This window comes from Notolabrus celidotus, chromosome 23, assembly GCF_009762535.1.
Source record: "Notolabrus celidotus isolate fNotCel1 chromosome 23, fNotCel1.pri, whole genome shotgun sequence".
NCBI lineage: Eukaryota > Metazoa > Chordata > Actinopteri > Labriformes > Labridae > Notolabrus > Notolabrus celidotus.
This window is the reverse complement of record NC_048294.1, coordinates 1,063,564-1,080,622: the sequence shown is the minus strand read 5'-3', so window position 1 is coordinate 1,080,622 and position 17,059 is coordinate 1,063,564. Positions and strand designations below refer to the sequence as shown.

The 17,059-nt window shown below is 43.8% G+C and overlaps 2 protein-coding genes across 2 annotated transcripts; one reads left to right on the top strand and one right to left on the bottom strand.

Annotated features, from left to right (window-relative positions):
* The first annotated feature begins 48 nt into the window (after positions 1–48).
* Positions 49–5,849, top strand: LOC117807053 (coronin-2B-like). Its single transcript, XM_034676102.1, has 13 exons — positions 49–258; positions 348–464; positions 608–757; positions 2,148–2,348; positions 2,429–2,545; positions 2,643–2,747; positions 2,911–3,007; positions 4,284–4,399; positions 4,483–4,573; positions 4,657–4,811; positions 5,206–5,373; positions 5,462–5,530; positions 5,686–5,849. The coding sequence occupies exons 1-13, from the start codon at positions 58–60 to the stop codon at positions 5,749–5,751; spliced, it is 1,653 nt and encodes a 550-aa protein (XP_034531993.1). The 5' UTR covers positions 49–57; the 3' UTR covers positions 5,752–5,849.
* A 2,229-nt stretch (positions 5,850–8,078) lies between these two features.
* On the bottom strand, positions 8,079–15,135 carry LOC117807349 (acidic leucine-rich nuclear phosphoprotein 32 family member B-like). Its single transcript, XM_034676605.1, has 7 exons — positions 14,949–15,135; positions 11,777–11,926; positions 11,487–11,609; positions 9,714–9,900; positions 9,540–9,637; positions 9,379–9,448; positions 8,079–9,122 (listed from the first exon to the last, which is right to left on the bottom strand). The coding sequence occupies exons 1-7, from the start codon at positions 15,000–15,002 to the stop codon at positions 9,049–9,051; spliced, it is 756 nt and encodes a 251-aa protein (XP_034532496.1). The 5' UTR covers positions 15,003–15,135; the 3' UTR covers positions 8,079–9,048.
* Positions 15,136–17,059: the final 1,924 nt, after the last annotated feature.

Here is a 17,059-nt window from a genome sequence, read left to right as displayed (position 1 = left end):
ACTGATGTGGTGTGGACAGAAAAGTTTTCACCCCTCCTGGCTCTCTCTGTCCTCCAGATGCCGTGGCGTTCGTCTTTCCGCTGCTCTAAGTTTCGCCATGTTTTTGGGAAGTCATCCACCAAGGAAAACAGCTATGATGGGGTGCCAATCACACGCAGCGTCCATGACAACCACTACTGCTCAGCAAATCCTTGCTTCATCGCTGTAGTGACAGAGTGTGCCGGGGGCGGGTCCTTCTTAGTCCTGCCGATCCATCATGTATGTAGTCTGGTGATTGGAGCACAGAATTAGACCCTCTTGTGTATGCTGATGTGACCAGAGTGGTAAATCTTGAATCTTGCCGTCAGACAGGCAGGGTGGACCCCCAGCATCCACGGGTGTGTGGTCACAGTGGGAGGGTCCTGGATGTCAAGTGGAACCCATTTGATGATCACTGCATCGCCTCGTGCTCAGAGGACTGCAGTGTAAGCACCGCATTGTACATGTTTTAAACTATTCATCTCTCAAAGGAGCAGTTTGGGCTTTAACGTTCCAGTCTGGTCCCCAAAGTAGACCGCACATCTTTTTATAAATGAGGGCTCACCATCCCTTCTGGAAATGTTTGCAGGTAAAGATTTGGGACATCCCAGTCTGCGGTGTCCAACAGAACCTCACAAAAGCAAGGAAGACACTGATTGGTCACTCCAGGAGGGTGGGGCTTATCGAGTGGCATCCAACAGCCGAAAACCTGCTGCTTAGCTCGGCCTATGACTGCAAGGTAAGGAACATCACTGGCTGACTACTGCAAAGGTCATCTGTTGTTCTTAGCAGCTGTTTTTCTCATGAGAGGGGGACTAAAAAAAGGAACGCCAAATCATTCATGACAGGCTTGGCTTGGTTGTCCTTTAGCTGGACAAATGTCCACTTAGTTTTATACTCCAGTTAGTAGCTGTCCAAGTCAGGGGAATTGTGGCCAATCATCTGGACACTCTGTTGTATTTGGATTGACCTGGCCTATATTTTTGGTCTGGCGTTCCTAAATTTAGTGGTCAACTTTGAGTCACTGTGAGAGACCACAGTTTGACAAGAATTAATAATAATAATAATAATAATAATGCATTTTATTTATAGGCGCCTTTACTTGACACTCAAGGTCACCTTCCAACATTAAAACAAACAGAGTTTAAATAACAAACAGGAAATAAAACACAGTTTAAAAAGTTTGAAGTGAATGGACAGAGGAGTTGTGGTCAGATGGAGTAAGCCAGTCTAAACAGATGATTTTTGAGTTTGGATTTAAAATGTGGGTCAGTGAGTCAGTGTCACGGAGGTCAGGTGGGAGAGAGTTCCAGAGCGGCTGAAGGCTCTGCTCCCCATGGTAACAAGGCGAGCAGGGGGGGGACAGTGAGGTGGATGGAGGAGGAGGATCTGAGGGTGCGGACTGGAGGAGGTCAGAGAGATATGGAGGGGCGAGGTTGTGTATGAATTTGAAGGTGAGGAGAAGTATTTTGTAGTTGATCCTGTGTGTGATGGGGAGCCAGTGGAGCTGTTGCAGGATGGGTGGGATGTGGTGGATGGAGGCGGTGCGTGTGATGATACGGGCAGCTGAGTTTTGAACCAGTTGTAGTTTATGGAGGGTTTTGTGGGGGAGGCCAAACAGAAGGGAGTTGCAGTAGTCCAAATGGGAGGTGATGAGGCTGTGAACAAGAATGGCCGTGGAGTGGGGAGTGAGTGAAGGAAGGAGATGGTCGATATTGCGGAGGTGAAGGAGAGGGTGCTGTAGAGGATGACACCCAGACTCTTAACCTGAGGGGAAGAGGGGCGAGTTGTCGATGGGAATAGAGAAGTTATGGAGTTTGTTTGATGTAGATTTTGTGCCAATTAGAAGAAGTTCAGTTTTATTGCTGTTTAATTTGAGGAAGTTTGAGGTGAACCAAGATTTTATTTCAATTGGGCCAATATGGCTGACATTCATCCCAACTCATGACATAAGTCTAGCTACTAGGATTTCCAGATTTTGCCACCATTGCGTAACTACAAGCAACCCCTGGACAATGCTTTTGAAAACAATGCTTTCACTGGATTCCAACCACTGGGATCATTACATAGTTGAATCCGGTCCAATCCAAGCTAGTCATCCCTGACCTTTGCCTTTCTCTTCACACAAGGTCCTCCTCTGGGACGTGTCCCAGGTTGAAGCAGTGCTCAGGTACCCTGTGCGGGTGGTTTTGATGCCCGTCTTCCACCGCTACCCAGCAGAAGCACTACTGCTGTCTGTCAGCTTCAACACTGATGGCAGTAGGCTGGCAGTCGCCTCCAAAGACAGACGGGTCAGAGTCCTGGATCCACGGACAGGAAAGATCCTACAGGTGGGTTTTCCCAAGCGTTCATGTTGTCTGATTGTCTTATAAGTTATGACAAAACAAACTTTGTACTTCTGCCCTCTCAGGTGTCCAGCAGCAAGTTTCACAGAGCCAGTAAGGTTTTATACATCGGAGGGTTTAAAATGCTTCTGTCCACTGGCAGCTCACCCTGGAACCACAGACAAATCGTCCTCTGGGATCCGGTTAGAAACAAACACTTGTATATCATACAGGGCGGCTGATATAGTCACGTACATTTAGGAATACACACCCAAAATTTATTCTGTGCCTCTTTCACAGGATGATTTATCTGAGCCTTTGTATGAAGAAGAGTTGGATGGATCTGCAGGAGTCCTTTTTCCATTCTACGACCAAGACACTCACATACTTTACCTGGCTGGAAAGGTCATAAACACGTCTATACATAATTCTCTGCACTTTTGGATTTCAAGTCCACCTTTGAAAGCTTAAAACAAAGTCACAATGTTCCTTCAAACACCTACAATAGATTAAGACAGCACCAACACTTGAGGGTTCAACTGCAGTGTTATGAATCTGTGTGTTTTAGGGGGACGGGAACATTCGGTACTATGAGCTCAGTGATGAAAAACCGTACATCAGTTTCCTGACAGAGTACAGGTCCCTGCTGCCACAGAAAGGACTCGGTGAGACCAACACACACTAACAGAGTATAGTGAAGTCTTTATATTTAAGTGTTATCATGTATAGTGGAACCCTGTTACTCTAAACTAACAGTTAGGAACACATCTAGGTACAACTTCATTAAGTTGCCGTTGAAACCATGTTTTTGTAGTTGCAGCCGTGACACTACTTAATTTAGAAAACGTCCAACTAATCTATACCGTTAATTATTTCAGCTACGAACTCACCTATACCTATCCAAAAAGCTGTAGCTATACTTGTTGTCTAAGTGATAAGAATCAATCCAACTATGCTATCTGTGCCAGTTTGTCTTTAAGTCCAACCGAGAGTTAGCTCTTGCAGTATTCACCTTAGATAATGATCAACTTAGCTCGCTTTTTCCAAAGAAAATGATCCTACCTCGCTGCACCATGAAGGAATGCTGGGAATCGGTGTGCTGGTGGTCTAGCGGTCTAAGCGCCCCAAATACAGAGACTACAGTACTCGTCGCAGGGGTCGCTGGTTTGATTCCCGGCCGGTCACCATTTCCTGCATGTCTTCCCCCACTCTCTACTCCCTACATTTCCTGTCTCTCTTCAGCTGTTCTATACAAATAAAGGCAAAAAGGCTCAAAATATCACGTCCGGATTCACACGCCCGAGAATGAGGCACCGAAAGCGGGTAAAATACCTCTGCAATGACCCCCGGAGGAAAAGCGTTTCTCCTCCAGGCTCCGGGGGCCACGTCCAGACTCACGCGGCCGAAAATGAGGCACCAAGAGCGGGTAAAATACCTCCGCGATGACCCCCCGAGGAAATGCGTTTCTCCTCTCCAAATTCAAAGTCTTTTCCTCCAGGCTCGAGGGTCCACATCCGGACTCACTCGGCCGAGAATGAAGTCAACCTATTGTTCAGTATGTTCAGGTTGAATATGTTCATGTTCAGTCTTGCGCAGAAGAAATTAAATGGTTCCTTTTGGTGCTGAAGACTGTTTAGAAATACTTTTTTGCCTTCAAAAAAATACTCAGGAATCGTCAGGAGAACTGATAAGGAATTGGATTGATAAGCAGAATCGACAATGGCATTGACATTGATAAAATCTTATCAATTCCCACCCCTACTGTGTACTGGAAAACACCAATTTAGCCAATTGAACCACTGAAAGGAGCATCGTTAGCTTGCTGTGCTAATAAAAACACTTACCTTAGCTAGCCACTGTAACTTCATAAAAAAATGACAAACCTGTTTCCAAATGCTCCACAAACAAACTGATCTCACTTACCTTTTGATTCCTCTTCAGGGGTGATGCCAAAGCGCGGCCTGGACGTGAGCGCCTGTGAAGTGTTCAGATTTTACCGTCTGATCGCCGTTAAAGATCTGGTGGAACCACTGTCCATGATCGTACCTCGAAAAGAGGTTGTGTTTACCTTTCTGTCTGATTGCAAGACACAAGGGAGGTGAAGGCAGAAAAGTCAAGTAAGATTATCTTCTCCTTCCAGTCCGGTGTTTTCCAAGAGGATCTTTACCCGATGACGGTCGGAAACCAGGCGGCAATGACGGCTCAGGATTGGCTGTCAGGAATGAACAGAGGTCAGTAATGTGAACAATGAAAGACACACATTACAGATAGAGGAGTTTCTGTCAGTGAGTCAATACAACTATGTCTCCATCAGGCCCAGTCCTGATGTCCTTGAAGCCTTGGACTCAGGTACCAAACCCTTACCCAGAATCTCCTGCTGAGAAGGGGCAAGTGAGGAGCTCCCTGAGGCTGCAGATGGGTCCCGCTGATGGTTCAGTGTCCAGGATGGACCTGGACTTTATGGAGGAGGTAGAACACTTATACCTTACATAATATTGAAGACCAGAATCTGTATTAGCAGATGAGAGTAAGAGAGAGAGGCTAATCCTTATGCAAACACAGGTTAGTGAAAGGACTTAGGTTCACATCGCAACTGAGCGATCTTGAATGCTTTCAAGGTCTCACCTTTCAAGCACTTGCCCCTAGAACAGCCTTTTTAACCCATTCAGGAGGTAGTTCTTCGGACTTTGGTGTGTTCATGGGTTTTAAATGGAACGTTGAAACACTACAAAGTTGTACATCATAACTGGGAACCGACATACCCTCAAGACCTGTCTCTCCTCTGTCACTGCAGCTCTTATTTAACGCAGTTTAAACATTCAATGGTTTCTGATGTGTAAACCAGCCAATCATCTCTCTCCAGGCTTTCCTTGAGGAGCAGCTGGCCTACCAGGTCGCCAAATACCCGAGAGCGGTGAGCGACCTGTCCGGTTGGCAGCCAGACGAGACCCAGATCCCGCTGTGGACGTACTACTGCACTCCACACTGCTGCGAACCAGCAGAGAGACCACCACCTACAACTGAGAGCGAGGTGAAATATTAGCAATGACTGTGAGATTGCTACGTTTGAAAAGATGATGCCAAGAGTTTCTCCCCCTCCTGCCTTGTTTTCATTCCAGCTCCTGCAGGCGTTTTATAGACAGCAAGACGAGATCCACGGCCTACGAGAGCAACTCAGTCACAAAGATGTTAGTATTTCAGACGCAATCACAAAGAAACACAAGAGATCAGATAGAAACTGGGACTTTAAATGACCATCGCAGGAACATTAAGTTGTTTTTATAGAACAACTTTAAAAGTTCTGCAAACTTTGGGGCATTAACAGTTAGTTTGTGATTTGCAGGTGAGGATCTCTCAACTGGAGCTGGAGATCAAAAGCACAAGAAACAACATGCGGGCAACCTTCTGAATCAAGCAATCAGCTTACACATGGCTGTCTCAACACGAGACCAATCAACCACTTAACATTTCTGAACAATAAAGGAGACACTGCTAACGTCCACACAAGGTTCAGGTGTTTGTATTCTGTTGATCAGTGGCCCACCAGTTGTTTTAGTAAGACCTGCTGATAATGATTTAGTCCCTGCTATTTAGTACTTATGTTTTGGAGGAGCAGACTAGAGAAAAGCCAACTTTTACTGCTCTCTAGTGGACAAACAATGCAATAGCGACAGCTGTGAAATCACCCTACACATGGACCTCTCAGCCATATCAATAAGCCAACCTGGCCCTCCTCTCATCAGGCCAGCACTAAAACAACCCTGACCTGTTGAGACTCCTCTAGACCTTTGAAGGTGTGCTGTGGTATCTGGCACCAAAATCCTTTAAGTCCTGGAGGCTGAGGTGTTTGGGGCCTCCATGGATTGGACTTGGCTGTCCAGCACATCCTTCAGAGGCCAGAATAGGCTGAGAACTGGAGAATTTGGAGACCAAGTCAACACCTTGAACTCGTTGTGTTCTTCTAGTACCCCTTTTCCACCTAGGCAGTTTCACGGCCGGTTCAGAGCTTAATTGAGAACCATTTAATTGGTGTTTTAAACTGCGAGAGAACCGGCTCCCCGCCTGGAAAGCAGATTCCAGAGCAGCACCAACTCTTTGCTGGTGTAGAACCGCGAACCACTTCCGTCAGGGGCGAGGGGGGGGGGTGAAGTCTCCGTCCATGTAAACCACGACGAGTTGCACACTGTACTGTTGGTACAGTTGGATAAGTTCTCTTCAGGACCTCATGTGATTACGAATAGGCACCATTGTTGTCGTTGTGAACCTACAACCAGGTTCATGTTGGTCGAAAAGGGGTATTGGTCTTCCATTGCTATGTGGTCCAGTTCTGATGCTGCAGGAGCTTATGGCGGTGGACCGGGGTTCACATGGACACCCTGACCGGCCTGCAGCTGCACAGCCCCACAACAACGTTCTGGCTCCTTTCTATTAGCAGTTTCAGCTCCAGTAGCTCTTCTGTTGCCTCCACTGTCCATGCACATCAACGAGCCTTGGCCGCCGATGAACCTGTTGCCAGTTTCCCAAATCTTCCTTCCTTGTTCCTCTTCTGGTAGGTCTTGACCCCTGCAGATCGGGAACAACCCACAGGGGCTGCAGTTTTAGGAGACCCTCTGACAATCAGTTTGGTCCTTGTAAAGCCTCGGGTCCACAGGATGTGCTGCGTTACGTTACGGCTCCATCTAGGGAGCGTGCCCCCACGCCGCTCCGCCAGAGATATGATTCAAGTCTTTTTTCGACGGAGCCCGCACCCAGCACGCGTCAATATGCACAGAAAAGAATGACCTGGACAGGAAGTCAGGGACAACGATCACATGCAACATCCGGCAATCTCAAAATAAAACATCATATACCGACTCCGACCGTTTAAAGATCGTTCAAATCAGAAATACTCATCGATTATGGATGTAAGCTACAAACAGCCACATAGCTGTGATCCATGTGGACTACAACAGGACTTTAAGATGATCACAGTGTCTCAAGCTAACAGGACAACAAAAGAGAGCTGAATTATTATTATTAAACTCATCTAAACCTGCAAAAACGAAACTTTATAGTTCTGCAGCATACTCAGTGATGATTAAAGCACAACAGTAATGGAATACTCTCCAAATGAGCAGAAATTCAACCACAGAAAGGCTCTGTAACCCGTTGTTTGGATGTGGTTCTCTCTATGCTGGACCCAGCTGATCCTGCCTGCTCTGAGCTGCGCTACGCTCCCAACTTGCGTCCTACGGACCAGAGTGCGAGCCCTCGGATGGAGCTAACACACTGCACAGCTGTAACGTGGCGCACACGCATCCTGTGGACTCCCCGGGTAAGAGTCGCTCACATCCTCACACTTGCCCATTATTAATAGATAATCAATGATATTCACTTTATTTGACAGAGGTCATAATAAGGCTGGTGGATGACCTAGGACCAGTGTCGAGATTGTATCTCTCAGCTGGCCTGGGAACACCTTTGTATCCTCCCAGAAGAGCTGGTGGAAGTGGCCGGGGAGAGGAGTGTCTTGGCTTCCTAGCTGAGACTGCTGCCCCCCCGTGACCCGGATAAGCGGAGGAAGATGGCTGGATGGACTTGACATAATACATTTGTGCAGATAGATCTCGTTAAATCATGTTACCTGGGAATTTCAGTCAATTTTTGCAAAAACAAAAGAGCGGTTTGCATGTCAGGCTATATGATCAGTTCATCTGATTCTACAAGACAAAAGGTGAGATTGGAGACGCAAGGAGCAAAATGTTAAGATTTTATTTACAAAGTCCTTTTTGTGTGTTTTTTGTTTGTTTTTTTACTTTAACTTACAGAAAAGTAAAAAAAAAATAAGTACAAGAAAACAACCTCGACTAGTCAGTGTAAGAGTGACGGATCAACTGGATCTCTCTGAGCACGGAGAGAGAGAAAGAGAGAGAGATGGGGAGAGAGAAGAGAGAGAGAGAGAGAAAGAGAGACCCCAGACAACCATACAAAATTAAACAAAAAAAAATCTTCTGAAAAAATATTTCTTTTAAAAAGCTCTGTTGGCAAAAAAGAGAGAGAACACAGTTTGCCCTGAGCGTGCTCGGCCCCGGGGGAAGTTTAGGGGTTGGTGGGTGGAGGGATATTTTTGGGGGATGTTTGTTATCACGGCGATGACTTCATAGCTGCTGGTCGGGACGTGAGGGGAGGTGGTTTAAGAACAAGTCATGGGTTCGGTTTATTGTGGTGCCGTTACCTCCCATGAACCCCTGCTGTGCCGAAGCGTCAGACAGAGGTTGTTGCCGCTCTACAAAAACAGATTCAGGAAATAAAGATGAACGGGAGGTTCTCTTTTAGGTAACTGTAACTAAAAGGGGACATTAAGATGTTTCACAGTGTTTTTAGATATTAGTCAACCAGAGGGGACGAAGTGTCACTTCATGTTTTGGGTATTTTGATGCTTTTGAATGTTAGAGTAAGAGAAGAATGAGAATTGTTTTAATGAACTAATGGGATATCGTCAGGAGGGGTGTTGTGTGTCTGGAGAGGAGCTGATGAGGACGCAGTGGAAGGAGACAAATCTCAGAAATGGAACGCAGCCCAGCAGGCGTCTGATAAAGGGGGGAGGAGTCAGAGGAAGGCGGGCGAGCTTTGGTTGGGGGGGATGGGAGAGGTCATGGAGGGGGGGAGGGTGGGCACCGGGCAAGAGGTCAAAGGGTTTTTTTTGTTTCAGGGTCTCTGAGGGTCTTCAATCGTCATCTTCATCGTCGTCTTCAGGATCCCTCTTCCTCTTCTCTCCTTTGGTCGGTGACGAGTCCTCGTCTGCAGGAGAGGACAAAAACAGAGATTAAGATCAGCTTCAATGAACGAAAGAAGCAAATGTTGGTAGGAATAACAAAACAACAAAACAAACCACTGATGGTAAAAACAAACAGCCAGAAAAACAACAAGACAGATAAACAAAAGAAACAACAAGGAAGAGAAGAACAAAACTAAAAAAACGACAAACTCAAATAAACATTGACGGTAAAAAACGGCGTCAACATAAGAAGCATAAAACAACCGATCAGTTACTCACCATCATCATCCTCATCTTCCTCGTCGTCATCATCGTCCTCGCTGTCCACGTCTCCGTTCACCTCTCCGTCCTGCAAACACAGTCGATGGGAGACGAAGAGTTTTACTTCCATCCTGACGCTGAGATCAAACTTTAGCCACAACAACGAGATCCAAACTCACCTCATCGTCATTGCTGTCATCATCGTCATCATCTTCCTCAGCCACGACGTCCTCCTCATCTTCCTCTTCCTCGTCCTCGAAGTCCTCCGACTCTCCCTCTGGAGGAACATTCAAGTTAAAAATGTATTTTAAGAACTCTTTTAAGCTCACACACAAGATCTTATTCAAACCAACCTTCTTCTTCCTCATCCTCGACTCCATCGCCCTCGCCGTCAGAGTCGGAGGCCTCGCAGTCGTCGATGTCGTAGCCGTCCAGGTAGGTGAGCTGCGGTAGGAGCTTAAAGATGGACTCCCTGTAGTCGCCCAGGTTTGTCACCTCACAGTTAAACAAGTCGAGACTCTTCAGCTGGGGAAGCTTTTTCTGGAGGAGGATTAAAATAATAATATTTAATATAAATATGAAGTTGAAGAGTAATTTTCAGGCTTTAAAATCGCCCCATTTCTAGCTCTGTAGAAGCTCAAACACTCTACAGATCATAGACTGCTGTCTTTTTAAAGCCCTCATTTCAGCTACTGTCTCTTTAAGACACTTCAAAGCATTCTGGAACCTCGTCCAACATTCCGGAACCCTCTTTCATAAGTCCTGTTTCTCTTTTTTGAAAGACAAATATGACCTTATAAGGAGATCTGTCAACTGGTGATGTCACAATTTCAGCAAATCTCGTGTTGATCTCACTGAAATCTCGTGTGACTTCAGCCCCGTTTCCACCAAGCTGTGTCGGGTATGGATCAGTACAGTTTGGTACGGGTCGTATCGGTAACGCCTGATCCTGTTTGCGTTTCCACAGGCAACCGTGCCCTACTTGGTGGGCGGCGTGTGAGCCGGATGCCGATAGCCGCGTCAGCTACGTAATAGCGTGACATCATGGCAGCGCGACACAGTGTACCCCGCTAATAAATGCAACGAAGAAGAAAAGCGCGAGGACAGTCTGCACCTCTTGACGCCATTTTCCAAACAAACAAAGTTCTCTTCCTGAAGTCCACTGGAGATTTAAACATGGCGGGGGTTATGTGTTGTTCTTTATTACCGCTGTCACACAGGAAGTGACGACTCTTTCGACCAATCAACGGACTGCAGTGTTTCTAGCTCCACCTTCTGGGGTCAGATCGGTATGTCTGGCACCCCAACAGAAGGGGAACCAAAAAGTGGGACGGTACGGCTTGGTAATTTGGGGACCTGTCCCGGTTTTAGTCGATGGAAACGCCACAAAATGCGTGCCGCACCGAGACGAACCGAACTGAACGGGGCTAAAGTCACACGAGATTTCAGCGAGATCAACACGAGATTTGCTGTAATTGTGACATCACCAATTGACAGATCTCCTTATAAGGTAATATTTGTCTTTTAAAAATAGAGAAACAGGACTTATGAAAAAGGGTTCCGGAATGTTGGACGAGGTTCCATAGTGCTTTGAAGTGTCTTAAAGAGACAGTAGCTGAACAAGGGATTTAAAAAGACAGCAGTCTATGATCAGTAGAGTGTTTGAGCTTCTACAGAGATAGAAATGGGGCGAGTTAAAGCCAAAAAATATGTAAAATATTGATAACAAATCTGTCTTATGAACATTTAGAGGAAATTCAAACATCACAAAATATTTCCAGACGCGACTTAAACTCTGAACATGTTTTAGTTTCTGTGATATTCTCATTTAAAAAGAGAGTTTGGCCGTTTTATTCTTTTCTTCAAATATTTTTTGGTCTTTTTGGCCTTTATTGTATAGGACAGCTGAAGAGAGACAGGAAATATGGGGGAGTAGAGAGCGGGGGAAGACATGCAGGAAATGGTCGACCGGACCGGAATCAAACCGGCGACCCCTGCGACGAGGACTGTAGCCTCTGCATGTGGGGCACTTAGACCACCAGCGCCCCCAGTTTGGCCGTTTTTGATATATATATATATATTTAAACCACATGTTTGAATTAAAGGTGTTGTGTTTTTGTACCCACCAGAGGCTCCAGGGTGCTGATGTCTTTGAACTTGTTCCCGCTGAGGTTGAGGTGCGTTAGATTCACCAGCCGCTCCGCCAGGACCTCCAGACCGCCTGATATCCTGTTATCACTCAACTCCAACTGCAACCGAGGAGGAAATCAAGATATCACTTTATTTTGTCAAGAGAATCTGTCACAGAGAAACCTTTCATGGACTTAAAGGTGTCCTGACTTAATGCACTCATATCTTTTTGTATCAGTGAGGGAGGAATATGCTTCGTCCTTTAATCAACGCTTCTTTCTCTGACCTTTTTGAGTTTGTCCAGTTTGGGGAAGTCTGCGACGCTGGTCAGACCGACGTTGATGAGGCTGAGCAGCTCCAGGTTGGAGAACTCTGCGGTGATTCCTTCGATCTTGCCGTCAGCGGTGCGACAATTATCCAGAACCAGCTCCTGGACCTGAGGAGGGGACGGGACAGCAGGTTCAGGGACACGAAGACTTCAAACAAATTTAAAAAAAGAGCGCCGTCCGAATATTGTAGGTTTCTCTTCTTACTTCTTACTCACAATCTACTTTTATCAGCTCACTCTTCCCCAGTTCCTCTTGGGAAAGAGGCTCAAAGAGACCACTTTGATACATATACGTTTTTTTGTTCTCAGCCTTTGTTTCAAACAGCAGCAACAAAAATGAAGTCAGTAATCAATCCGCTGAGAATCCCCCTAAATTCATAGTTTATCTGAAGTAGAAAATAAAAATGTGTAAAAGTTCCTGGTACCAAATGTGAGTTAAATGGAGCCTTACAGTGCAGTGAACAGTACCAGAGGTACTTCTTATTGGCTGCTCTTAAACAAAGTTTTATGACTTATTTACCTCCAGTGTTTCCTCAGTTTGTCCAGCAACTTCTTACTTTTAGTATTATTTTCATTTTTACATATATCATGTTCTTAAACTTTGGAATGTGGGGTGGGTTTGAGGTTGGGATAGGATGGAGGTGTCTTTTTATTTATTCATGTTTCATTTTTATCTATTTATTCATTTCATTTTTTAAACCTTTTTTAAGTTTTAAATATATTTTTAATGTATTCTATTTTAGCACTTTGTGTTAGGATGTCATTGTATGAAAAGCGCTTTATAAATACAGTCTGATTGAAAGTCAACGTCGTTGAAGAAAGACACGTGACTTTAAAAACATTTTAACAGTCAAATTAAATTCAAAGCGGTCCTGTTTTATTCGACTTTAAGCTTCAGAAGTGATCTGAACATTCAATCATTAAGTGTTGGCACACTTCAGTCTGTTAAAAAAAGGGCTGTGCTTGTCGGATGGGTTGCCAGTATGACTAATTCACATCAGTTACTTAATCACTGGAGCTCAAACATGACTCTTCTTCAAAACACCAGATGACTGTACGTGAAGTCGCAGTATTCCCCCAACTTTTTCACACGTTTACCACAACCCCAAAACACTGTGTACAAATATTCAAACTGCACTTTGGAATGCATTTAATGTTTATTCAGAGAGTCTAAATCTTTGAACACAAATCAACTGGACAGAATTACAACTGGGTAATTTTTTATTATTATCATGGTTCCAAACTGTCACATAACTCTGATGGATTATCTCCAAATGTATTTTACACATGGGAAAATACCTCATTTCAATTTCCATGGAACTCCAGAGACCCCCTCCACTGTTGCCATGCCACGAAATCATGAAAATGGTGACAAATGTCCTTATGTTGTGTCCTTGTCCTTATGTTATGGACCCCAAATCTGAGCAGGACACTTCTCTTTGGTGAGTCTTACGTTTATTACACTCTTTTGACGAGTTTCCCCAACCAGGAATGTCACGATTGGAGAAAATCTTGCGTCCCTCTCATGTAACTTGAGTGACTTTATTAACAAGTCTGTGGTCTCGCTTTGGGATTTAGGATCGTCATCCAGCTTTGTGATTTAATATTTAAGCGTTAAATATAAATAACATACTAATACCTTGAATTAAGCAGCACAAAGAGTGCTTTATGGACACTTCCTTATGTATTCATGTAAGTAACCTCTTATAGATTAAATGTAGTTCTTTCAGAGTCATGTCCAGTTTCATATTGGAATGGGCCCCAGCTCTGTTTATAAACTCCCAACACATGTGACGCTGCTAAGGTAGCTCGCTAGCTAACTTTAGCACTCTTTAAAACACTTCCTCCCCTTCTTTCTGACTTATTATACGAAGTTAGGACCTCTGTAACGACCCTGACGTGATTCCCAAATGTTTATATCACTTTAGGATGTGTGTATGAGGGAATTTAGCACAAAAAGAGCACACGAAGTAGCTTCTTTAGCAGGCTAGCGCTAGCATGCCGCTGGCTACGCGCCCTCAGCCTGGTGTTCCGTCGAGTTTTGCTCCCATGAGGAAGTCCGACCATTGCGAGACACGATAGCAGAATTGATCAACATCTGTTGTTTAATCCTAATACAAGGATATAATCACGTTATACACGATGAATCCTCTCTAAACATGCATTGTCAAAGAAAATGTAGCATATTTTGCTGCTTATACATTTATTAAAGAGTATATCCTGCTTTATAATGCACTCTCTTTATAAAAAATATAACTAACTCTATTTTGATATGAAAAAAGATAAATGTTGTGAAGCTGGAGCTTTAATGTAGAAGAAATCCACTCAATTTAAGGTGTTTTGGGGTTTTTTGGTGGTAGAAAGCGCTGTGAGCATGCGCATACAAGCGAAGTCGCACATTTCGAGAGGAGGCATTATTCGATGGAACACCGGATCCGACTACTTACTAGCGTGGCCATATCAACATCAAAACTGTGCTTTTAAAACGTTTTAAAACACTTTAAAGAACACATAGTGGATTCTGTCTTTATTGGGGACATTATTAAACATTTTGGTTACACTTTAGAGTAGGAAAATAAAAGATAATGTCGATGATTTGCCACAAATTCATGCATTTTATGCTATTTTCTCGCATTTAAATTAAATTTAATTCAAAACTGGTGTTCCCCGCCTATTATAATACAAAGACTGGTGTTTTATAGGAGTTTAATTGTTGTTTTAATGCAGATTTGCATGTTAAAAATAATGCCGCTCCAGACATTAGCCAGGCCCGGGAAACACGGATGTGCATGCAAGGGCGCGTGGGAGTGTGGGTGAAAACAAGCCGATAATAAGAGTTTGTGAGAATTCAATGAAATACACAACATCAAGTAAACCTTGAGGCAAAATAAATAGCTAAACTGAGGCTTCACTGCAGAAGGTAACACTAACTATGTAGAGTTAAGTAGATAAATAACTCCTCATTAATTAATATGTTAGACTTTAGGTTGTTTTAGGGTTTTTACTTTTCATCTCTGAATAATTTTAACCAACTTTCAGAGTCTGCAGACACCCCCGCCATGTGCTCCTCTTCGCCGGCCACTGCTGAAGTTTACACCGACAAAACAAGCCCCTACAACCCGCCACTCACCTCCGTCGGTGACCGGTGCCTCAGTTCTAAGGAGACCCTCTTCTTCATGTCCATTTTCCTCTGGGTTTTGTCCTGAGTTTTGGGTCTTCTGCGATGCGAAAAAACTCTTGTTTCTCCTCGATCTCCTCTTCAGTATCAACACGCGGACTGGTGTGAAGCTAGCTAGAGTACAAACACCCCTCTTCCGGTTGCGACTTTCAAAATAAAAGAACCAGAAGAATCAGAATCAGCTTTATTGGCCAGGTATGCTTGAACACACAAGGAATTTGACTTTGGTAAGCTGTGCTCTCTTTGTACAAGGCATAAGAATAAGACATACAAATGATAAAAAAAATAATAATAACAATAACATCAGCTATAAATACAAAAGAACAACATATAGGCATGACTAATATGTACAGGCTAAAATAATATGATAATAGTGCAGTGGTGAGTTGCAGAGGTAGTTTTTACATTAAAAAAATAGTAGTTAAATAATAAAATAAAATAAGATAAGATAAGTTGTCAGTTGTTACAGCAACCCAGACATAAGTACAATCAAGAAGAAGTTTCAATAAGTAAAATAAAATAAAATAAAATAAAAATAGATAAATAAAGCTAGAATACAATTTAGACATACACAATTTAGAATAAATAGAAGTCATTACAGGCAGTATTAAAAATGTTTCAGTAGTGACAGGTTGACATGGTGTGATTATGGTTGGTAATGACAAATTAAGCAATAAGGAAAAATAAATATGGGTATGTAATATGACCGTGAGTTGTAGTTACAATAATAATGTAATGTAAAATAATAAATATGGCAAAGATAATTATAATACAGTATATTATGCATTATAATGCCAGCAGCAGTCAAGGGAGAGAGTTCAGGATGAGATGATGGAGTGTGTGTGTGTGTGTGTGTGTGTGGGGGGGGTCAGTGGTCAGCGTGGTGCAGTCTGTGGCCTCCGTTACTGTTCAACAGTCTGATGGCGGTGGGCACAAAGGAGCGCCTGAAGTGTTCAGTCTTGCACTGTGGTGGAATGATGCGTTGACTGAACGAGCTCCCCATCAGCCACAGCTCATCATGGAGAGGGGGAGAGGGGTTATCAAGTCCATCAACCTCCTCTCAGCCACTGACTCCAGACTGTCCAGTTCTAGGCCAACCACAGAGCGGGCCTTCTTTACCAGCTTATTGAGCTGATAAAAGCGACAACAACGCCATGACACGGTAACTGGAAAGAATACGTGTTTTAAGCGGCATTACTTAACACCTTTATTAATCTTACTTCAATTAAAACCCTCAAGTCGCATCTATTATATTACCCTTTATAATGCACTATTCTCTAATCCTATGTGTCATATTTTACTTTATTTTGTAAGGCATCCTGTTGTTGCACCGGAAGCTGTCCCCCTTCCTCTGTGTAACTTGATGGGGGGGGGGTCAGGAACAAGTGAAACGTTCCTGAGGCGTGTATGGAAAGTGGGTCAAACCGTTTGTGGCCTTTAATTACACTCAGAAATCCCACGCTAACGAGGAACAAAGCCTAATAAAAATCTAATTTATGTGTAACTATGTGTACCAAGCGTTTAGTTTGACTCCTGTTCTTTCATAACACTGAATAAACGGATGTGAATCAGCAGTTTTTGGGTTTCAAATGAATGAAAAAAAGAGACTGTTTGTTTGGACACGTTATTTAACTTTCATTCTCTAAGATCCTCAACATAATGGAGACTCTTTCTTCTTTTCATCAACAAATTAAGGCATTAAAAGTGGAATATTGTGTGTAGGAATCAGTTTAAGAGATTCAAGGTGCAACAAACCTGTTAAAAATCCCTCTTGTGTTTGTTATTCAGTGTGTTTAACTTCAGTATATGAATGCTTTTTAATTTGATCACTGCTTTATTCCCTCTTTGGACTATAAATAGTGTTTTTCACACGACAACGGCAGGAACTCTAAATTCCGACTTTCCAGTGGAGCACGTGAACGCATCATAGTTGATTAGTAAAAGGAGGGAAACTGAAGCAGGGAGGGAAACACCTCCGCAGCGCCACTAGCGGCCATCTTGGTTTGTTTACACAGAAACGCAGATGGCTGGTCAACAAACTGTGACACCAGGTTTGTTTTCAC

Bases quoted from the DNA above. Each gene is read 5' to 3' on its own strand.
- LOC117807053 (XM_034676102.1), top strand. From the start codon at position 58: ATGCCGTGGCGTTCGTCTTTCCGCTGCTCTAAGTTTCGCCATGTTTTT. The intron at 465-607 runs GTAAGCACCGCA...AAATGTTTGCAG, and splicing joins CGTGCTCAGAGGACTGCAGT to GTAAAGATTTGGGACATCCC. The intron at 2,546-2,642 runs GTTAGAAACAAA...CCTCTTTCACAG, and splicing joins AAATCGTCCTCTGGGATCCG to GATGATTTATCTGAGCCTTT.
- LOC117807349 (XM_034676605.1), bottom strand. From the start codon at position 15,002: ATGGACATGAAGAAGAGGGTCTCCTTAGAACTGAGGCACCGGTCACCG. The intron at 9,901-11,486 runs GTGGGTACAAAA...ATCCTCCTCCAG, and splicing joins TCAGCACCCTGGAGCCTCTG to AAAAAGCTTCCCCAGCTGAA. The intron at 9,638-9,713 runs GTTGGTTTGAAT...ATGTTCCTCCAG, and splicing joins CGAGGATGAGGAAGAAGAAG to AGGGAGAGTCGGAGGACTTC.